This window comes from Monodon monoceros, unplaced genomic scaffold (assembly GCF_005190385.1).
Source record: "Monodon monoceros isolate NGI ecotype Baffin Bay Population unplaced genomic scaffold, NGI_Narwhal_1 Super_Scaffold_21, whole genome shotgun sequence".
NCBI lineage: Eukaryota > Metazoa > Chordata > Mammalia > Artiodactyla > Monodontidae > Monodon > Monodon monoceros.
The window spans coordinates 172933964-172956335 of NW_021703778.1; the positions used below are offsets into that span (position 1 = coordinate 172933964).

General features: G+C 65.4%; 1 protein-coding gene across 3 annotated transcripts in view; it reads left to right on the forward strand.

Moving 5' to 3' along the window:
* The window catches only part of KIF26A (kinesin family member 26A), a 38809-nt gene that overhangs the window by 10498 nt on the left and 5939 nt on the right, over positions 1-22372 (forward strand). For all 3 annotated transcript variants that reach the window (XM_029238278.1, XM_029238279.1, XM_029238280.1), the window contains 8 exons: positions 2714-3148; positions 9779-9969; positions 15809-15998; positions 20122-20334; positions 20927-21020; positions 21306-21568; positions 21682-21865; positions 21982-22144. In XM_029238278.1, coding sequence (XP_029094111.1) covers positions 2714-3148; positions 9779-9969; positions 15809-15998; positions 20122-20334; positions 20927-21020; positions 21306-21568; positions 21682-21865; positions 21982-22144 — 1733 coding nt within the window. The remainder of the gene's footprint in view (positions 1-2713; positions 3149-9778; positions 9970-15808; positions 15999-20121; positions 20335-20926; positions 21021-21305; positions 21569-21681; positions 21866-21981; positions 22145-22372) is intronic.

Below are 22372 nucleotides of genomic sequence, written 5' to 3' on the forward strand. Positions count from 1 at the left end.
CTCACCGAGCAGGTGACCGGGCAGCCCTGGGCTTGTCTCCCTGTGCAGGGGTGTGCTTGAGCTAGCGGGGGCTCTCTCCCCCCAGAGCAGACCCCTGTGGTTCCCACGTAGGGCTTTGATGCTCAGAGCCTGAGGCCTGGGGCCGCTGGGGCCTCCCTGGCGCCCCACCTGAATTCCTCGGGACCGGCTGGGGGCGGGGCTCGGGCGGGGGGCTGCCGTGGCCGCGCGGTGGGGGTCTGGTGCGGGCCCAGGGCTGTTAGCAGCCCCCTATGCCCTGCGTTTCCCACTTTCCTTCCGCCTCCTCCTGTGCAGGCCGTGGAGGGGATGCCAGGGCTCCCCGGAAGCAGAGCCCCTAGAACAATGGGCAGCTGGGCCTGGGCCGGGCGGGGTCTGGGCCGCCTTTCAAGTTGGTTAATGGCTCTAGCGGGCCGCCCTCCCTCGCCCTCTCACCAGCCCACCATTAGCTGCCTCCCGCTGAGTGGAAAAACCAGAGTCATCAGGGCCGGGCCTGGAAAACTGGCGGGGTTGGGGGTGGGGGATGGAGTGACAGCCGGCCCGTGGGAGCCAGGCGTGGCTGGGCCGCTGTCTGGATTCCATCTGTGGCCCACAGGCAACACGAGTGGGGTCCCCGCGGCGTTTCCGGGCCTCCCCGGGGCCCCACGGGGGAGCAGCAGGCGGGGGTGGTGTCGCTGATTGGGACCCGACACGCTGGGCGCTTCCGAGACTCTGGGGCCCGCCAGCCCCTGCTGGAGAAAAGCCAGGCCTTCCGGAGCTGCCCGTAAATCAGGTAGCTGGCAAGGCCTGGCCTGGCTGGGGTCACGCTGTCATTCGACCAGGCCTGCCCGGGGGCACGTGAGGGGGCAGCTCTATGGCCGAGCCTGCTGGGAGGGTGGGACGGCGCAGGCACACCCGATTGGACGTGCTTTGCTTTGCTGCGCTTCACAGGTGCGGTGTTTTCTGCGAGCCGAGGCCTTGTGGCAACCCCGTGTCCAGCGAGTCTGTCAGCGCCGTTTTTCTGACAGCGTCATTTTTTAATCCGCGCTGTTTTTTAACGTTAAATTGTTTTTTTAGACACAATGCTATTGCATGCTGAACAGATTACAGTGTGTTGTAAACATAGATCTTATAATTGGGAAACCAAAACCTCATGTGACTGGCTTTATTTCAATAAAGCCTCTACTGCGGTGATCTGGACCGAAGCTGAAATATCTCCGAGGTCTGCGTGTCCTGGGGACACAGAAGCAGAGCGATGCCCTGCTGATGCTGGAGCAGTAGAGTGTACTTTCATGGCAAGGCCACCCTGTCCCAGCTGTCACCCTCTGGAGCCCTCCCAGGCGTCTGTGGACACTGGTCAGGCTGGCCACAGCTCAGGCTTGGGGAACCCTGCTGGGATGAATGAGGCACCCCCTTCTGCACGGTGCTTACGGCTTCTGCATCTGAGGGTTTGGGGAGGTCGTAGTCCTTTTTTGGCCGAGAGGGCCGCTGGACTGGAGCCAGGCCTTGCCTAGAGCCTTTTGGGAGAAGTGTGGCCAGGGAGGGGAAGGCCCCGGCTCTGCAGGTTTGCAGCGGGCCCAGGCTGTGGTGATGGGGAGGGATGGGGCTGGCTGAGTCTACCAACTGGCCGAATTGGAGACCCGGGCCCGCATTTGGGGTTTGCTCTGTCAGGTGGCACTGGGGAAGTCCTGGGTGGTCACAGCCACGGCTGGGCTGGGCTCATGCTCTGCTGAGAGGATGTTCCAGCCAGGCACCTGTGGTTGGGGCTTGCCCCTCGGGGAAGGGGCAAGGATGCTGAGGGGCTGGTCCCAGCATAGACCCAGAGCCCTGCAGGGCTGCCCCGGGGAGAGGCTGAGGCAGAGCCTGGTGGGGGGTCGAGGTGCAGGGGCTGGGCCCCGGGAATGGGACTCTTAATAGCTTCCCTCCAGTGAGTTTCCTTCTGAGGATTGGCTCCCTCCTCTTCTTTCTTCCAGAGATGTCACCTCCTCCAGGAAGCCCTCCCTGACCTCCAGGCTAGGCGAGGACCTCTTCTGGGCTCCCCTGGCTCCTGTTCTTAGCCCTCTCTGGTTACTAGGCTTGCAGTTAGACCCGTGTGTCCCCCTCAGTGCAGGCCAGGGGGTGGGCTGCAGGGACCAAGTCCATGCCCGGGATGGAGCGTGGAGGCCATCGAGCCTTGCCTCCTGTCTCTGCTGGCCGCGCTCGGCCTCTGTCTTCCCGTGGACTTGGAATCGCCAGCTCGGCCCTGTGGAGCAGGGCTAGAGATGCCGCAAAGGCAGGGGGAGGGTCTCCAGCCCCCCAGCCCCACCTCCACTGGCTCTGGAATAGACGTTGCTTCCAGCCGGGGCCCTGGTGCTGGCCGCCCCCAGCCCGCCGTGGATGCTTTGTTCTGCCGGCCCCCTGGCTGCTCCTCGGCCGGGCGGCCTTGGCCTTGGCTGCTGGCTGCACGTCGGGGAGCGTGCGAATGCCTCCTTAGCCGTGAGCGAGCGTGGTGATGACGGCAGGAGGAGCTGGGCAGTTGTCAAGGGCGCCGCGAGCCTCACTCTCAAGCCCCGATGATTATTTCCTGCTGGGTGTGTGCAGTTCGGGGCTTATTAGTCAGCTATGGATGGTGCAGTGGCCGCCACGCACGCTGGCCTGGCGCCTAGGACGTGAGGACCAGGCGGTGAGTCCTGGCACCCAGGCACTGATCCCTTTGTCCCTTTGTCCCCTGTTCCCCCAGGACCCGTGCCTCTCCGCTCTGCTTCTTGACGAACTGCCTGCGTGTCGCCCGGAGGCTGAGCGCCGCTGTGACGTCTGTACCACGCACCTGACCCAGCTCACACGGGAGGCTCTGCGGCTGCTTCAGGCGCCCGCCAGCCGCGAGGACCCTGACGCCCCCCATGGAGGCCCCGGACTCATGCCCCCCAGCCCCGGTGCCGCCACCGGCCCGAGGGATGGACCGGCGCTGGTGGGCCCGGTGGGGCGGCAGCTGGGCCGAGTGGGGCCAGACAGGAGGAAGGGGCTGGGCTGGCCATCCGGGCCCAGCGTCCAGGTGTCGGTGGCACCTGCTGGCCTGGGCGGGGCACTGAGCACGGTCACCATCCAGGCCCAGCAGTGCCTAGAGGGCATGTGGAGCGTCTCGAGGGTCAACAGCTTCCTGCCACCGACGTGCCTGGTGAGTGCCCGGGGCGTAGTGGGCTCTGGGCCCCCTGGGACACCAGGCAGGACGCTTACAGCCGGTCAGGGCTGGGCGCTCTCCGGGGCTGAGTGCCCAGCTCAGTGGGTGCCCTGCAGCACGGCTCCCCCTAGAGCAGGGGGGCTGTGCCTTTTGGAGGAGGCCCCAGACATTCCCAAGGCCCTCGTCAAGTCAGCCTACGAGGTCACTGGGGGGCAGGGTCCTCTTGTGTACCGTGGAGCATCGCTTCCACCTGGCACAGGCCTGTGGTTGGGGACGGTTTGGCCACTCTGAGAGCATGCGTGGCGCCGTGGGCTGATGGAAGGGCCCTGTGGGCTGCTGGGGCAAGATGAGAACGTCATCCAACATCTCCTCCTGGAGACTCCCTGTCCAGGCCTCTGCCTGGAGTGCAGCAGCCCTGGGTGACACAGCCCTGCCCCCTGGACAGGTGACAGAGCCTGGAGGGTAGCGGGGGGCCTGCAGGTGGTGGGGACCCCGTTCCCGCTTACACAGGGCCTGGCCTCTCGGGAGCCGCCTCTTTTTGGGTGACTGAGGGATACCCCCTCCCTGCTCCGGGGCTCCCCTCCTCAGGCCCACCAGATTGTCACCCACAGCGGTGGCATAGCTTCCGTGGAACCAGCTCTGGGCACCAGGGGTGCCGGGGGTGCCCCAGACCTGGGCTGGGTGTGCCCAGGGAGGGCCCCGCGGCCTGAGATGACCCCAGCTCCGGAGGGCGGAGCTGGGGGCCCGGCCCTGCCTTGGTCACAGGGCTTCTCTGGTGGGAGTTTCTCCCAAGTGTCCTCTGTGTCCCCCCAGTCTTCCTTCTAAGAGAAGGCGTACCGGGGTAGGGGGGTCGGGAGAGGGTGGGTTATTGGATCAGGGGTCTCCTGGGACGCTGGAGCGAGTTGCTTTGGGTTTGGTGGTACATGGGACTAGGTGTGCTGGGCGCCGGGAGGGCCTTTCCCCAGGAGGCCCAAGCCCTGCACGACATGGGGGGGGTGGGGTGCCTTCTCCTGGGGGCCCAGCCGTGCCTGGAATAGGGGCTCACCAGGCGACAAAGTAGAAGGGACCCTGTAAGCAGAGGGACTGGTCTGTGTGCACGGAGGTGGGGAGGCCTTACTGGGAGACAGAGCTGGGGGTGGGGTCGCGGCCGCGGGGGAGCAGGTGGCGGTGCGGCACAAGTGTGGCTGTATCGTCTGCCCCCCGTGGAGTCCCAGGGGCAGGGGGATGGGTGCGTGGCTGAGAAAGCCTTTCCAGTCGCCACAGCGCCAGCCGCACCAACTCGCCCAACAAGTGTCTCTGAAATAGAGCACGAGGCAGACGTCTCCTGGGGTCTCCATGCCCCCTGGGGCTGTGGGACATGGAGGCACGAGGAGGGCCCCCAGCTCTTGGAGCAAAGTCCGTACAGCCCCTGGGCAGGACTGACCCCTGCCCTGCCCCCGTCTCTGGGCTTGCTGGCCCCTCTGACGGCACTGAGATGTGCTGGCTGGACGTTGCTGCCTCCAGGGTGGCCCTTGGCGAGACCCTGCCCTTGCTGGGAGCTGGCCCCCTGTGACTCGCTGCTCTAGCTGGTCCGCCCGAGGCTGCCCTGTCCTTGGGGCCTCCCTGGCCATCAGTAGCCTGGGGTGCACAGGGGGCTCCCAGGAAGAACTTCTGGGTCTGAACTAGCCTCCAGTTGGTGTGACTACGCCCCCTGGGTGTGGCCTCACTGTTTCCGACTCCTGCATTTGTTAAGTCCTGAGTGAGGTCAAGAAGAGGGAGACCAGCCTCTGCCATGCCAGTCCCATGGTGCCTCCTGGCCCGAGAGCTGGGCTGCCCGGGAGGAATGTGCCGAGGGGCTCGAGAGAGCCGGGCGGCTTCCTGGAGGAGGTGGCATTGAGCTGGGCCTGGAGGGAAGTGTCAGAGATGATGGGCCCAGCGAGAAGTATATGGGGCCAGAGGAGGCTGCTGGGAATAGCCAGGGGGCTCCTTACCTGGGAGGGAGCTGAGCGCAGTCTTGCAGGTGGAGAGAGGGGTTGGCTGCGGCTCTGAGGGCTCCAGGAGGCGGAGGAGTGGGGTGAGCGGAGGTGGGAGAGGGCGGGATGGCGCAGCGCCTCGGTGCAGCCTCCCTGCGCTGTGGTGGGGTCACTGGCCTCTAGCTGGGCAGCCCCGCCGGTGGCCTGCACACCGTAAAACGTGAACATTTAAGGCTCCCTGTTGGTTTTATGTGTGCACTGATTGCGTTCAGGGTGGGTGGGAGTGGATTTTTAATTAGACAACAGTCCTGGCAATCAATAGAGAGATTATTAGAACCATAAATAGAACTTTTGGACTCAGATGAGGTAATTTCCCCTGAACCGCGGCATTGATCATTAGAGGCGGCCGTGGAATGTTAAAATATTGCATGTTAGGCTCTAGAATTAAATACCTCTGGAGAGACGTGCTGTGAATCTCCACCACAGCCCATCAGCGGCCCTGGGTGCCACAGTCTCTAGGCAGACTTGGATCTGGGCGGGCGAGGTGGGTGGAGGGCCTGGTATGTTCTAGGCGCTGTGGCTGGGAGCCTGCCCCATGGGCTGCCGGGGGTCATTCTGTGCGCATGGCTCTCTGCTGTCCGGATGGAGCAGCCCTCAGCCAACCACGCTGTTGTCGAGACTGCAGCCCGCTTCCCCGGCCAGAGCACAGAGCTCGGCCCTTTCCGGGTCATTCACCTCCCGAGTGTCCAGTGATGATTCCCGGCAGTGGGAGCCGCCCAGCGGGACAGTCGGGCAGTTGCTTTCCAGACTGTGTCAGGCAGAGGCATTTCTGCCACCGTGGGGGATGGAGGTGCCCGTGGGCCACCCCAGGTGCTCTGCCCTGGCCTGCTTCACGGGGACACGGCTGTGAACCGTGATGTCTCCCCCATGTTGGCAGGGCCCCGTCAGATGTTCACAGGACATCTGCACTCATTTTACAGCCGATGCCAAGAGATTGAGGCTTTGGCCTCCTGACCCCACGGTAGGCTAAAGGTAGCACCGCCTGGGGCGGCTGAGGGTGGGACTGAGTAACTGGGTGAAGGGTGCAGCTACCTTGGGTCCAGGCTAGCAGAGCCTGTGCGAACCTTCCCTAGTCTTGTAGACACAGGCCGGGCCCTACCCAGGGCCCCACAGTTCGTGGAGGAGGACCTGGAGCAGAGGGTTCCCAGCCCGCCACAGGGGCTGGGGCAGCGGAGGCTCGGCCTGGACAGGGAGGATGGAGGGCTTCCTGGAGGAGGTGCTGCATGCTGCTTTGAGTGGGAGGTGAGGTCATTTTTGGTGGAGCCAGGATTTCCCTCTGTCCATGGAGGCTGGGTGGCCCTGGCTTGGGGACCTGGCTCCTGCTGCCTGTGTGCCAGCCTGCTTGCCTCCCCCCACTTCCCATGAACCCTGGCGGGGGTCCCTGGTGGGTGCTCACCTGTCCTCAGGGACAAGCCCGAAACAGCGTGGGATGGAGGGAGCTTTCTCCCTCTGACCTGGCTAACCCGTTGCTGGTACCCCCTCTGGGCCTCAGTTTACCCGCCTGTGGAGTGGAAGTTGGACAGATGGGCCCCCACTTCCATGTGAGGTGCTTCTGTGACACGGGGGTGGGACAAGGCACCTGCAGAGGCTAGGACCGTCCCAGCCCGGGGCCCTCTGGGTGACTGGGCAGAGCTTTGAGGGGGCCTGGCACATGCCCAGTGGACGATGCCACCCGTGCCCCCTGCAGGGCAAGATTCAGCTCTGGCCGCCCCTTAGCCACCTCCTCCTCTGCCTCCCCACCTTTCCTCTGGGCACGAAGTGGCCCCCGGAGAGGTATTTGTCCTGAGGAGCTGGGAAACGCTGTGCTTCCCGGGCCACAGCCTTGCAGATGCGGAATGCAGGCCCAGAGGGTTCCTAAGGAATGGGTTAGCTTGGTGTTTCCCAAGCCGTGCTCCTTGGCACCCTGGCGCCCCGTCGTGGGCACCCTGCAGAGAGATCTGGAGCCTCCTGCAGGGGCCTCCCGGGACGGTGGGCCCTCCTTACGCTCTCCTCTCTTGGAGCCTCCTGCAGGGGCCTCCTGGGACGGCGGGCCCTCCTTACGCTCCTCTCTTCATGCTTTTCTTTCCTTGCTGCTGTGGCGCCTCCGTCACGTTTTCTGTTTGGCCGCCCGCCCCCCCTGCCCCCCCCCATCTGCTGTCCCCGTGTTGTGTCGTGTCGTGCGTGGTCTTCCCTCCCGCCGCCCTCCCCCGCCCCCTTGGCTTCTTTTGGCGCGTCTGGGGTCTGCTTCCGGCAGGAATCGGCAGCGGCCTCCCGGTGGCCGGAGCCGGGTCTCGGCAGCTCGTGGGCCGGCGGAGCCGAGGCGCGTGCGGGACCCCCGACAGGTCAGTGTGGGGCTCGGCCGGCCGTAGGCAGGCTGGGTGGCCTGCACTGTTGCTGGTGGGGCCGGATGTTCTGGCTGAAGGCAGAGATGCCGGCGCGGGAGGTGGGATGCTTGGGCCCCGCGGGAGTGGGTGGAGGGCCGTGTGGGGCCGTGACCTCACAGCCCTGTCCCCTGCCATCCAGGCGGCCTTGCTGGCCAGCGTAGCCGGGCCAGCCTGGGCCGCTGGACGTGGGCCCCGCCTCGGGCCAGTTGGGGCAGCGGGTACCAGGGGCGTTGCGGGGGTGAGCCCTTCCCTGGTCCCCGGGAGCCCCCGGCCGTGTGCTGCTCAGGAGGTTGCTCAGCCAGACCCAGGCCAGGCCCTGTGGGTGACGCAGCTTTTAACATCAGTCCTGTCCTCCACCGCTCTGCTCGACAAAGGAGTTTAGATCTCTCATGGGGAGCACGTATGTTAAGTGACAGAAAGGGGACTGACGTTTGAGGTGAGGGAACGTCGCACGTCACGTGCGTGTAAGGCCGCAGGGGAAGTGGGCAGCGTCTAGGCTGTCGGGGACCTTGGCTGCCCCACGTCACTCACATTTGCCTTGAGCTCCACAGCTGCCTGGAGGAGAAGCAGCGTCCGGTTCCCGTTACCCAGGTCCAGGCCTGGCTGACCGCCCCCCCCTTGTGGAATGTTCCCTGTGAGCGGGTGCCCCTCTGCTCCTGCAGCCCCCCCCCTTGCCCTGGGGCACAGGGCCCACCTCCTGGCCGTGAGCTCCGCGTGTCCCTGCCACGTCTTGTGCTCCTGGAGGACAGATTTATTGAACACCTACTATGTGCCAGGCAAGGTGCCATGGATGTGGAGGAGACCGGGCAAGTGTAGAGGCTCCCTCCGGGGCCTCCTGATTCCTGGCATGTACTAGGTGCTCATGCAAGCTTGGGGGGTCGGAGAATATGGTGCTGGGTAGTTGAGCCTGGCCTTGTTTCTCTGTGACTTGGCAGCACTACGTAGACTGGGGGAAGCTGGGGGAGGTGTGAGGGCTGGTGGAGGCCAGGGAAGGCACAGGGAGTGGCCTGGAGAAGGAGAGGGCTGGCCGGACTGGGTTCTGAGGGATGCATAGGAGTTCCTGCCCTATAGGCAGATGCGAGGCCGGTGGCAGGGTGTGGTGCGCTAGCACAGTGCCTGGCGAGGGCCTGGACTATTCCAGGTTGGCCCTTCTCTCCCACTGACCTGTCCTTGCAGCCTTGGGGGTGCTGCAGGGGGGCCAGGTGGGGGTGCTTGGCGTCCATCCAGCTTAAGGTTTGGGGCTCCCTTTGAACTTCCTTTGCAGACGTGTTTTTGCTGTGTCCCTAGGGGGGTTTTGGGAGCTGGTGCTGACCACGGGCTGGGTGGGGTGAGGCCCTCTGCCATGGTGAGGAGGGATGCTGCTGTGAGGTGGTGGGACCTCCTGCCAGAACATTCCTCCTGGGGCCCATGATGGCTTATTCTGCTGAAGTGCCACCTGACATGGCTTGTGGCCGTGTCACTTGGGAGACCCCGAGGACGCTAGGCCCTCTAGAGTGTGGCTGCCCCCTGGGTTCCTCACAGGCAGGGTCACCAGACAGTCCCCTGTCCTTTCATCCAGGTACAGAGGACTCCCTGGACAGGGCTCAGGGCCAAGTGAAGCCAGAAGCCCCAGGGACCGGGCTGTGGTGCCTGGGGAGCCTTGGGGAAGGGGATGGGGCTGGGGTGGCTGACGTCCATCCCCCTCCAGAGCCAGGTCTGGCCTGGGGGTCCAGGGCCCGACACGTGCGCATAAATGTAATATACAGTGGCCGGATCTCAAGTCTGCCAGCGCTGTCCTGGGGCGCGTTTAATTATCTTTGTGCTTCGTTACGAGGCTGTCTCCCTTTCCGGAATTTATTTTAGCTAATGAGTTGGAAATGCCAGAGTAGTATTTCAGGTGATGGGAAGACAATGTATTATCATACATGGGGCAATTAGCGCTCATGACAAACGTTTGTTGTGCTTTCTTCTCAGTCGTGCCTCTGGGTGCTCCCAGACAGATGGCCCAGGGGTGAGGGGGTGGTCCCTGTCCATCGGTCCTGACCACTGTGGTCACTCTGTTTCTGGAACTGGAAGGGGGAGGGGCTGGAAAGTCCAGTCCCTGGGCGGGCGTCTGTGCCCACCTCTGCTCCAGCCACTCCCCGAGCTGGCTGGTCCCGTGCGTGCAGGGCCCAGGGAACTTGCTGGGCTCTGGGGTGCACAGGCCTGCTTCCCCGGCTCCCCGGTGAGGGATGGGTGCCTGTCCCTCATGCGGGCTCCCTGCTTCCCTCCAGGCTGAAGCAGCGGTGGCCGCGGTGGCGGTGGCAGACACGGTCCGGGACGGCCCCCTGTCCGTGGGCCCTGATGGCGCGTCGAAGACGTGGAGCCGCGGTGGGGCCTGCACCACGGCCCTGGTCACCCCAGCCCCAGGCATCCCAGCGGGAGCCTCCACGGGCCCGTCAGCCGCAACCTCCTTCTTCCTCAGGTACGTCCTCCTGAGGCAGGGCCGGGGCCTGGCTTGGGGGCAGCTTGGGCGCGGACAGTGTGAGGGGGCCTGGGGACCTCAGCCCCTGGCCTGGCAGCCTGCGGGCCTTCCCGGAGAGATCTGTGGCCTTGCGCTGCCGGCAGTCGAGCAGAAGGGGAGCTCGCAGCCGTCCTTCCGTCCGTCCGGCCTCTCAGGGAGCCACATCGACGGCAGTGTGAGTGGAGGCCTCTCGCCCTGGGGGTGGGGTACAGCCAAGGACAGGGTTCGAACTCTGCCGCTCCGAGCTGTGCAACCCTGGGCAAGTCACGTAACCTCTCTGTGCCTCAGTTTCCTCAGAGGTGCAGCGAGCTGATGTCTGTGAGGCCCTGAGAGGACGCTGGCCCAGCGGGAGGACGCTCAGCCGTGGGTGGTGGATGTCCTCGGGCGGCCCTGAGCCAGGGCCGGCAGGAGGGGGAGGGTGGCCGTGGACGGGAGGCAGATGAGGCAGGTCTCAGGGCAGCTGTCCCTGCAGTCGGGGAGCACAGGGGTGGAACGGGCCCGGGGGAGCATCCCTGGGTGACCGAGGAGGTTGGGGTGAGCTGGGAGGCTGTCCTGGGGGCTGGCTGTACCCACACCCCACCTACCGAGCTCCCCCTCCTGGGGGGCTGCTGGCACATCCCCTCATGGCTCTGCTGTCAGATCTGGCTCCACTGTCAGCAGGAACCAAGTGGGTCCCCATCCCAGGCCCGAGCACCAGTGCGCGGGGCCGACCGGGGCCCGGTGTTTGCTCCGTCCGCGTCCTTGGGATGCCTTGCGTGGCCCCGCAGACACCAGGTCCTGGGCCGTCGGTTGTCGTGGACGAGGCCTGGCAGGCCGGGGCGCTGTGTCAGCAAGGTGCGGGGTGCGGGGGAGTGGTGTGTGGGAGCAGGGGGTCCCTTCTCCCACCTGCGCGCCCCCCGGCGATGCCCTTGGGTTCCGAGCTTCCCCCTGCGGTGTGGGGAATGCAGGATGTGCCGTTGGTAATGAGCGGTGATGGCTGGCCCGGCACGGGTCACTGTCCCATTAGCAGCCCCTGCGGGCGCTAATCTGGTCCCCTGATCCCAGGAGAGTGCGCCGCGTCAGCTTGGCCCAGTGGCGGGCACACGGTGGGGTGTTGGGGGCCACCGGGCTGGTGAGCACAGCATCGTGGCCCTGTGCGGGCTCACCGCCCCAGTTAGGTGCAGAGAGCCTGGCTGGGACTCTGGCTACGGAGCAGGTGGGGCCTGCCTGGAGGGCCCGGGAGCCCTGTGGAGGGGACGAGAGGGGCAAAGCGGGCCTCGGGAGGTGTCCTGGCCTGGGTAGTCTCTGCCCCTGGACTTTGGGCAGCGGCCACGCTCCATCAGGCCGTGCTTGCTGGGGGATTTCAAGCCTGAGACCCTCTGAGGACGAAGACCAGCTCCGGGGTCTGGGGGCCACACTGGCTCATTAGCAGCCCAGGGCCCGCAGGAGGGGTGCGCCTTTTGTCTCCAGCCGAGCTAGGCTGCCTCCACTGACCTTGGGAAGTTACCATAGAAACAAGCGCTCAGGCTGGGGGCTGGGGGCTGCTTTACAAGGCATGGGGCGGGGGGTGGGGGGTGGACACTGCCGGCTGCCATTACTTCCAGCCTGTTGGATGCCCCCAGTCACTGCGGCTTCCGGAGGGTCATGGGCCATGTTGTGGGGTGGGTGTTCCTGATGGGAACACCGTCTCCAGCTCGTGCCTGATTTGGGCCCGAGACCCTCTGCTTTTTGGGGCTGTGGCACCCTTCACTGTTGGGGTGAGGTGGGGTGCTCTCAGCTGTATGTGCCCTTCTTTGCTTTGTGGGGCTGTGGCTCAGAGGGGAAAGGGGCTTGTCCAGAGTCCCCAAAGACCAGGAGCTGCTGGACCCCGGGGGGCCTCGGGCACGAGCTGAGCACATGTTCCGTGCTTCCACCTGCATCCCTCACTGGGCATCTGGGGGGCAAAGCTGACACCCAGCCTATGCCCTGCCCCTCGGAAGTTTCTGGTAGTCGGGGTGGGGTCTGTCAGCCTTTGACAGCAGCATGGAGCCTTTGAAGGAGCCGAGCCGCAGGACACAGGCTTTGAGGGTTGAGTAGGAGTCCGGTGTTTGCCAAGTGGACACGGGACAGGGTGGGGTCAGGATCTGGGTTCTCCACTGGCCCTGAGCACTCCCTGCGGGCATGCTAGCCGCGGACCTTCCCGACCACCTCCGAGCCCCTCGCCCTGCTGTGGGCAAGCCAAGGTGGGGGTGATTCTGTGGGTGCTTGGTGCCCAGGGTCTTGTTACAGGGCGTAGGGCACAGGGGTGAGGCCCGGCGCCCTGCACGCCTCAGCTGGGCTGGGTGGGTCACTCGGGCATTGCAGCCACAGCTGTGACTGAGAGCTCAGCATGCCAGCCCCCACCAGAGTCCTGAAAAGGCCGGGCCGCCAGTAATTACGTTTTCTCCGGAGGCTCTGGTGACCTTGACTCCCCCTTCCCGAGTCCTCGGGACGCTGTGTGATGTCCCCGTCCTTCCTGTCTCTGCAGCCTCTCCTCCCCCGAGATGCGTCCATTAACGCTCTCTCCTACCTGTGCTTCTGGGCCTTTCCGGGGCTCACCTCCTGGACCCCTGAATCTAGATGGCGTGGGAAGAACTGCTGGGGGTCTTCTGGGCAGGTGCAAGGCAGGGGGAGTGGTGGGTTCCTTCGGCGACAGGAGCCCCCTGCACTCGTAGGCACCCCCGCTGCCCCATTGCAGCCTCAGCGGAGCCCCCTTCCCCACGTCAGCCCGGGTGCCCAGGCCATGGAACGTCAGGTGTGGCACCTGGCAGAGGCCCAGAACCAGAGCGGGTGCTGCCCAGAGGTGCACGGGCAGGAGGGCCCCGCGGAGAGGTGTCCCTCACCGGCAGGGTGCGTGAGGCAGCTTCATAGCCTCAGCGTGAAGTTTCCAGGTGACGTGGAAAATGCAAGCAGGCCATGGCAGGGAGCAGCGGTCCAGGTCAGGGCTGCTAGGACCTTGGGCCTTGGCCTTGGAGGCGTAGGCCCCCTTAGCAGGCAGCTCTGAGGGGGGGATGCAGGCGTGGGGCGTAGCATGTGGCATGTGGCTTGGTCCGCCGGCCTCCAGGCGGCCCAGGCAGGAAGCCCTGGGTTGGCCGTAACTGACCCCCCCACACATCCAAACAGGCCCGTGTGTCTCCTCAGGGTGATTAAGGACCTCACCATCAAGGCCAACTGCCTGTGAAATTATCTTCTTGTTTGGAAGAGGAAATTTTTCTTTGTAAAAAGGCAAATATTTTCTTTTCTGTTTATGTGAATTAATATATGACCCGGGCCAGTGAGCCTGGGGAAAGGCCTCTGGGATTAGGTGAGAGGGCTGGGGGCTCAGAGGGAGGTTGGAGGAGCTCGGTCCCTCCCTCATTCATTAGTTCACTCCCTCCCTCCTTCCCTCCCTCAGGGCCTCATCCTGAGCTTCCCTGTGTTCTAGGCCTGGGCTTGGCAAACCCCTGCCCTCCAGAGCCCCCACCTGATGGGACACAGCCGTGTGAACCTGTGGCTCAGGGCGTGGAATGGTTCCTGTGGTAGCAGCAGGCACAGGGTTTGGGGAAGCCCAGTGTGGGGGCATCAGGGCAGGCTTCCCGGGGGAGGTGTCCTCTGAGGACGAGGAGAGCTGTGCGTGCAGGTGAAGTCCTGCTTTTCCAAGTCTCCTCTCTAGAGCCAAACCACTCAGACGTGCCTACCCGCCCCCTGCAGGTTCTGCCTTGAGCACCCCGCACCCCAACCCTGCTCCCCAACAATGCAGTGGGTGTTCGGGGTCCTGAGTGTGGTGCCTGTGTGTTCTCTTAGCCTCTGTGAAGCCTGGCATCACTTCCTCCCCCACCCTCACTGCCTGGAAACCAGGTCTGTGCACCCAGAAGGCTGGGACCCTCCCGAGACCACCCCCAGACCGTGTGAGCTGAGGTGCAGTTGCTCAGTGGCTGACGGGCTTGTCCCGGTTTTGAAGGGAGCTGGATTTCATCACAGGAGACAGTGCTGTCCCGAGGCCTCTGAGTCATGCCCGGTGAGGCAAGCCTGTAAGAACAGAGACCTGGAGGGCTGGGCAGGCTGGGCACAGCTTCTCAGCTCCCAGCTCTGCGGGGGCTGACCCAGGGCCAGGGAGGGAGGAGGGGGTGCCCCGAGTTAGGTCAGACCACGGGGCAGAGACGCCCAGCCAGTACCGTTCCAGCCTTGTGGGGCTGGCGGGACTTCAGATGGCTCCTGGCCCAGCCTCTGTCCAGGCGAGACCTGGGCGTGACCAGCAGGGAAGGACACCTCCCTGTGCTCCGCTGCTGGGACCTGAGGGTGACGGAGGGGGCTGAGGTCTGTGCCGGACACCCTGGTTCCTGAGAGGGTCGCAGAGGGTGCAGAGCCGTCTGTGGCCTTGAGCAGCAGGCAAAGCACTGCCTTCTGGTGTGGCCTCTGCAGCCCGATGTCCTGTCTCCCCCAGCGCCTTACCCATCCTCCTGGCCTTCACGTACCCTTGAGCCTTGGGGGGTTCAGGGTGGCCCCACCCCAGCCTTGGGGACCCTGGGTGGCCCTGCCCGACCTAGGGAGGAGCAGGGAGCCAGCTGTGACGGGAGCGGGGGCACACCTCGGCCGTGGTGGTCTGCTGACCTGTCCAGTCTCCTTGAGGGCCCAGCCGGTGCCTCCCAGGACAGGCTGGTGCCGGGCAGTCCCTGTGCTGCTCTTCCCCCACGTCTTGGGGACTTCTGTTCAGGCGGTTTTGGGTTTAGGGCACATGGGCTCAGGCAGGAATCGGGGCCGCGTCTCTGGCTGAGGGCCCCGGCCCGGGTTGTCCGGGCAGCTCGTGGGTTCCGCTCACAGGCCCCCGCCCCTGCCAGGCGTGCACCAGCCGCCCCACTGAGTTAGGAGGGCTCCGCCCCGCACCGTAGATTACTTTTATTTTCCTTGATGACACCTCGCTAGGAGGAAAGCCGTCCCTGGGGTCTCTTAAAAGACAGCTCCTGTGAAAGATGAGAGGAGTTAAGCAAAACGCCGGTAGCTGCTCTGAGTGGGAGGCGGGCTGGGGGCCGTGTGCCCAGAGGGTACAGGCCCTCCTGTCGGGCCCCTTTGAGGGGCACAGGTGAGAATCAGGGGCCTGGGGGCTTTGGGAGAAGGAGGGCGGGCGCAGCAGGACCGGGAGAGGGGCAGCTGGGCGGGGCGGCGGGGAGCTGCCTGCAGGCCTGGTGGGCAGCTTCTTCCAGCCCTGAGTTGGCCCTACTCTGACCTCCAGCCCCTTTCGCCGGGAAGGCGGGCAGGGTGGGGGGGCTGACGGAGGCCTGGGCCATCTGGAACCAGGGCCACCTGGACCCAGGCCCATCTGTGTCACCTGTGCTGGGTGCCTTGAATGCATTCGCTCCTCAGGGCTATACACGAGGGCCTCTGGTGGTCATGTCATCCCATGTTTAGAGATGGGGAAATCGAGGCACAGAGAGGCTAAGTCACCACGTGTGGGTCATACAGCCTGTGAGTGGCTGAGCCCAGCGTGTGCTGTCCCGTCCAGCTGCTGAGCTGGGGACTTGGGGAGGCAGAGGGTGGGGGGAAGGGGATGCCCTCAGTGTGGGGTGTGGAGAGGGGCCGGGGTCCTGTGTCTGCCTGGGGCCCCTGTCGCCTGGCCTGTACTGGCAGAGCTGCCAGGGGCTGGACATGGTGGCCCCAGCCCCGGGGACCCCTGCTTGGCTGGGGGGGAATGACCTGTGGCCGTGTAGCTGCATTTAGGGCGGGGCGGGTGGCAGGACAGCTCTGAGGACCCGCACCCGCCTCTCCTCCCTTCCCCTCCCCTCCCCACGCCTCCCGCCCCTGCCCTCTCCACCCCTCCCCTCCCCAGGGCTGCCCAGAAGCTCAGCCTGGCCTCCAAGCGCAAGAAGCCCCACCCGCCGCCGGCCCCCGCCACCCGAGGAGCCTCCACCTACCCCACGGACTTCAGTGGGGTCCTGCAGCTGTGGCCGCCCCCTGTGCCCCCCTGCCTGCTCAGGGCCTCCTCCAAGGCCAAGGACAACCCCAGCAGTGTCGGAAAGGTAGGCCCTGCCCTGACTTGGGGGTGACTCTGGGGGGGTGGCACGAGCCTGGGGTGTCTGGGCAGCTGCGGGATGGGGTGCGGGAGATGGAGGGGATGCTTCCTTCTCCTGGGCTGGACCAGGCTGGTGAGTGTACAGATGGGGCGACGGAGGCCCAGGCCCACCTTGACGGCTCCACGTGGTGGCAGGGAGCCTGGCAGACTGTGGTGGGCCTACAGGGAGTGGGTGGGAGGGTCCCAGGGGCACGGGCTGGTCTCAGTGTGGGGCGGGACGGCCAGGGCTTCCCGGGACTCAGGGGTGGGGTCTGGCCCCAAGAGCCCCCTTGCCTCGTCTTTGTTGGTGTGCTGCCCTCAGGGGGTCCGGGGGGGCAGGGTGGGATCCCCTAGCTATCCAGAGTCCTGGCAAAGCCCAGCCGCAGCCTGACCTGAGAAGTGGGGGAGCAGTTGAGTCAGGACGCTACCGGTTTCAGGTGGGGACGCAGGCCCAGAGTGGAGAAGGCCTCGCCCAGTCACAGGCTGGCTGCCTCCTGGCTCCTGTGGCCTTTGGCTGAGACCGGTTTCTGTCCTGGTCCCATCTGGGTTGCCTGTGACTGCCCCCCAAGTCTGGGTTGGGGCCTGCCTGTGCGGCTCTGTGTGCGTGCATTAGTGGGGGGATTCTGTGCCTCTGGAGGCACAGCGGGGTTGGGCCTGTCACCAGGGCCACACGGCTCTGGGGTGAGGACAGGACCCCAACCCTGAGCGTGCACCCCATCGCGTTTCCCTGGCCTTCTGCCCGCTCTGCCCCTCCCTGAGAGTGGCGGCTGCCCACCGGGCACTGGGTCTGGCCTTTCCAGTGCCCAGAGGCCCAACCCCTGCAGAGCTGGGGGGGGGGGTTCCACGCACCCCTGGACTCAGTCTGTCCTGCCGCCTAGGACACGCCCCAGGGGGCTTCTGCTCCTAGTGACGGGTCTGCAGAGGGGTCTGATGCATCTGCAGGGGTCACCCTGCCCGGGCCCGAGCTGCTCCCCAGGCCCCTACCCCACCCTCCCCCTGGCCCTCCTGCTGTATCCTCTGTGCTCGGCCTCCCGGAGGTCAGTCCCCGTGTCCAGACGTCCAGGAAGCCTTCCCTCACCCCATCACCACCACGCCCTGAGACGGAGGTAGATGTGTCCCCCGGGAGCTTGCTGAAGTGGGGAATCTGGGCCCTGCTTGGGCGGTGGGAGTGCCGGGGCCAGAGGGAGGACACCGCGAGCTGGCCGTGGGGAAGGGGCTCTAAGCAGCTCTGGGCCTGGTCACTCGGCCCGTCTGGGGTGGGGGCTGGGTGGCTGGAGGGTTGGGGAGGCTCGTGGTGCGGACGCTGCTTTCTTACCGCCGCCGTGTTACTTGGGGCTCCAGCAGGCCTCCCCGTCTCCCTGGGGCCAGGCCCCCCACCCAAGTATTCCAGGGCGGGGGCTCCTCCCCTCTCTCCGGCAGACCACCGCTGTGCCCTGGTCCCCTGTGGCAGGGAGCCCGTGGCCGCCCGTCCTGGTCCTCTCACCGTGCCCCCCAGAGCCCCCTCCCCAGCTCCCTGGATGTTATTTGCACGAGGAGCACACAGTTAGAAATGCCTCCTGAAAGGCATTTAACATTGTCAGAGGAAAGAAAGTTAGATTACACTCGATTCCTGACATTAATGTACCACTTAAGGTAATTCATCATTTTGCGGTATTAAAGAAGGCACCCCTCCCCCCACGACTGCCTGGGCCGTCTCAAGCCCCTTTTTATGCAAAATGTGTTTTTTCCCTACCTGGCAGCTATTCAGCGGGGCTTTGCAATATCTGAACATTTACGGGGGAGACGTGCTTGTGTGGCGCAAAGACCCTGTCATTTCCCTGCGGTAATGAAAGGATTCTCGCAGACAGTGACCCAGGCATTTAGCTGGGACGGTGGCGCGTGGCGTGGGGCTGGCGCACGCGATGTCCCCTCCCCGCCGGGAACGCTGTCCAATCCGCAGAACCCATTTGGCTCCTGAAGCGGCCAGGAGTTCACGCTGAAAAAAAATTGCCCAAAATTCCTGGGAAATGCACATTTTCATCTGCTTGGCAGTGGCGTTTGGAAATGAAATAGTTTTGTTCATGTCGTCGGGGAATAAGAGAATCGATTCTCGGCTAATGGAGCCCAGGTTCGGAGGAGCTCAATAGAAAAGTATGTCTTTCCGCGTCTCCCCGGAGGACCCCCCTCTCCTTACGCGGCGCGAGTTTGCATGTCAATTTGCCACATGCCAAAGGGACGGAGATGGTGCCTCGTGCGAACTACCCACAGTAAACCAATTTCGCCGGAGTTATGTATCTGTCAGTTACAATTAAACCCGTGAAAAATATTGGCTCTGAGATGAGGCTGGTAATTTGATTTACACTGTACTGGAGAAATCGGAGATTTCACCGGAGAGCGGAGGGTGGTGTCCTCCAGCGGAAACCGGAGTCTGGTGCCTTCTCCTGGGAGGGGCCCCCCCAGGGTGGCTTGCCCTGTCAGCACTTGGCCCCCCTTGGCCACACACAAGATGCGCGGCCCAGGGTGTTTGTTCTCCACGCGGGTTTGGGGGTGTTTGCAGTGTCGCTTGTTCTGGGCTCCTACATCTTGGTTCCTGGCTTCCCTCCCCTCTGAGCTTTCTGTTCCCTTGAGGGCCTTGGGGCTGGTAGTCCAGCCCCAGGAGCTGGCATGAACGTGGGCAGGGAGCACGGGCAAGCCTTGCATCTGCTTTTGTGTTTGGGGGACTCACAGTGGCAGAGGCTGCCTGGTGGCCTGTTGGGCCCTGAGCTGAGCCGAGCCCTGTCCAGCTCTGCTCTGTCCCCACCCCGGGCCCCCACCCCAGGCTTCGTCGCTCCACCATCTCCCCTGGCCTGGGGATTCAGGATGCCCGTCTCCTCTGGGATCATCCCGCCCTCTTCCTTCCGGGTTCTGTGCCAGTGGGATTGCCTCTGGCGTCCTGCTGACCCGGAGTCCTGCCACAGGTGTCCGAGGGGTTTGAGTCTCCCCAGGTGTCCTTGGGGTTCCGAGCGGCTCTGGGGGTCAGAAGCACCAGATCCCGTTTCTCCCTGAGGGCACCGCAGGCGTCAGGCCCGTCCCCCTCCGCGTCTTTGTCCTTCCTTCACTCCACACACTCCTGCCCGCCCACCGCCTGAGGTGCAGACACGGGAGGATGTGCCCAGGGCTCTGAAGGCCTCTGGCTTGGGGCTGGGAGCTGGGAGAAAGGGCTCCCTGGAGGAGGTGAGGCTGGACAGACACGTGGGGGGCCGGGGTGTGGGGCACTTGTCCCTCCCCTCAGCGGCCTGCCTGGCCGCGGCGCACGGGTGTCGGGAGCTGGGGGTGTGGGGAGGCCCCGGCTGTGAGCGGCCCCTGTCCTCCGCATCAGGGGTGGAGGACACACCTTCGGAGGAGCGTGCGTGGGGCTCTGAGGGGACCCTGTGGGCGGGCCGGGGCCTGTGCCTTCCTGTCTGGTTGGGCCGGGTCTTGCTGCCCCGATCTGCTTGCCCCTCTCTCTCCGCCCTCAGATTTGGGGTTTGGGATTTCAGGAGACCCACTGGCAGGCTGTGTGACACGGGTGAGACACTCGACCTCTCTGAGTGTGTTCCCTCCCCCTTCTGAAGCCTGTGCGGGCTTGGGGGGTGGGTCGCCATGGCGGCTGGTCCAGCGGGGAGCTGGCGGGCCCGGGGCGTGCCTGTGTGGGGTGATCCTGCTCTCAGAGACCTGTCTTTGGGTTCAGCTCCCTTGGTGCTGGCTCTGCCTCAGAGTCAGCGAGAGGGTGCGGAGGAGCCCCAGATCGAGGTGGGGTGCGCTCTGGGTCCCGTCCTCGTCCTTCTGTCTCTCTGCTCACTGGGGCAGCTGGAGTGTGCTCCCTCTGTCCTGCCCTCCCTCTGCGCTGTGCCCCCCGCGCTGTGCTGACGCGCTCTGTTCCCGGCCAGCCTCTCCTCTCGCTGGCCCTCGTTTTCTCCCTGCATGGCTGACCTCATGTGGGAGGCGCTCTGGCCTGGAGCTGGGGTGCCGGTGCCGCGTTCCTGCGGCGGGGGCCCCACGCCGGGGCCTGGCCCACTCTCCTGAGTTGCGTGAAGCCCTTCCTGCCGTGCACTTAGCAGCTGCTCAGATGCCCGCCCTGCCCACCTCCCCAGGTGAAGGTCGTGCTGCGGATCTGGCCTGCTCAGGGGGCCCAGCGCTTGGCCGAGTCCACGTCCTTCCTGAAGGTGGACCCGAGGAAGAAGCAGGTGACCCTCTATGACCCGGCCACGGGGCCCCCAGGCTGCACGGGTCCCCGACACGCCACCACGGCTGCCGTTCCCAAGATGTTTGCCTTCGATGCCGTCTTCCCCCAGGACTCGGAGCAGGTGAGGGTGACAGTGGCGGCCTCGGGTGGGGGCGGGGCCTTCTCGTGCAGAGCCGGGGCTGGGGTGGGGTGGGGGGGGGGGGGGGGGGGTGGGGTCCCCCCCTCCCGGGGGGGCGGGGGGGGGGGGGGGGGGGGGGGGGGGGAGGCCGGTTGTGTTTCCCCTTCCTCGCTGGCCTCCCCAGCCCTCGTGGTGTCTCCACCCAGCTCCTGGCCTGGTTCTCAGGCCAAGTTTTTCAGAGCCCATGCCCCATGGAAGCTTTCCGAGTGGTGCTTTGTTTCCCAGAGATGCTCCTCCACGCGTCCCGTGTGTGCCGTGCGTGCGTGCAGCATGGTGTGTGCCCGGCGTGGCCGCGAGGGCACTGTGACTTCTGTGTGTGCGTGCACACTGCGTGTGCCTGTCAGCTGTGTCTGGCTGGTTCATGCTGTGTGTGTGTGTCCATGTCTGGTCCGTGTGTGTCGTGTGTCCACGTGGAGATTTTTGTGTCCTTGGTCTTGGGCGCCCTCCCGGCCACCTCGTGGACTCACCGTCTGTACGTGATGAGACAGAAGTGGCGGGAGGCCGGTGGCTGCCTGACTCTGTGCCTTTCCCCCAGGCCGAGGTCTGCTCGGGGACAGTGGCCGACGTGCTTCAGTCGGTGGTCAGTGGGGCCGATGGCTGCATTTTCTCCTTTGGCCACGTGAGCCTTGGTAAATGCCCCTTACCATCCCCTCTCTGCAGTCGCTGGGCGCCGTTTCTGGGTGGGGTGGGGGGTGGGCATATCCCATATGGGCAGCAGGTGGGCACCTGGGGCGGGGGGCTTGTGGAGAGGAAGCTGAAACCCTGTAGGCCTAGAGCGTAGAGCCACGGAGTGGGTCAGAAGAGGCCCCCAGGGTCTCAGCGGCCCCAGGTTGGCCCTGAGGGCCCCGGGCAGGGCCAGGGAAGCAGCTGCCGGGTCTGGCTGGGCTCTGAGGGCTCATCACGCTGGCCCCCAGGCAAGTCCTACACCATGATCGGGAAGGACAGCTCGCCCCAGAGCCTGGGCATCGTGCCCTGCGCCATCTCCTGGCTCTTCAGGCTCATTGACGAGCGCAAGGAGAGGGTGGGCGCCCGCTTCTCCGTCCGCGTCTCGGCCGTGGAGGTGTGCGGCCGGGACCAGAGCCTGCGGGACCTGCTGGCCGAGGTGGCCTCCAGCAGCCTGCAGGACACCCAGTCCCCGGGGGTGTACCTGCGGGAGGACCCCGTCTGCGGGGCGCAGGTACGCCGAGGCCGCTGTGCGGGGAGCAGGGCCGCGGGCTTGGGGGCCGCGTGGGGGTGGCGGCTCGGCCCCGAGCCACTCAGGCGCCATCCCCGCTGTCCGTCTGTCTGCAGCTCCAGAGCCAGAGCGAGCTGCGGGCGCCCACGGCTGAGAAGGCGGCCTTCTACCTGGACGCGGCACTGGCTGCGCGCAGCGCCCGCCAGGCCGGCGGTGGCGAGGACGCCCTGGGCAGCTCGCACATGCTCTTCACGCTGCACGTGTACCAGTACCGTGTGGAGAAGTGCGGCAGGGGCGGAAGTAGGTGGCCGTGGCGCCTGCGTGGTGTGGGTCCGGCCGCCCTCCCTCTCGGCGGGACTGTCCCGGGTGTGGGTGCCCTGCGGCCGAGCCTTCACCCTCCTGCCCTGTGGTTTCAGTGTCTGGAGGCCGCAGCCGCCTGCACCTCATTGACTTCGGCAGCTGTGAGGGGGCACCTGGCAGGGGTGGGGAGGCCCCCGGGGGCCCGCCATATCTGTCCTTGTCGGCTTTGGGCAGCGTCATCTTGGCCCTGGTCAGCGGAGCCAAGCACGTGCCCTACAGGTGAGTGGTGGGCTCCTGGCCGGGGCCCTGGGGACCCAGCCCAGCCCAGCCCACGTCAGGCGTGTCCAGCGTGTCTGTGGTCCCTGAGCCCCTCAGTTCTTTGCTCCTCCATCACCTGACGGGCCTTGCTGCCCGAGGGCTGGGGGCGGGGGGGGGGTCCTGGCGCCCAGGGTGTGGGGAACAGAGGTGGGGGTCAGCCCTGACCCCGAGGCTCCAGGCCTGACCCTG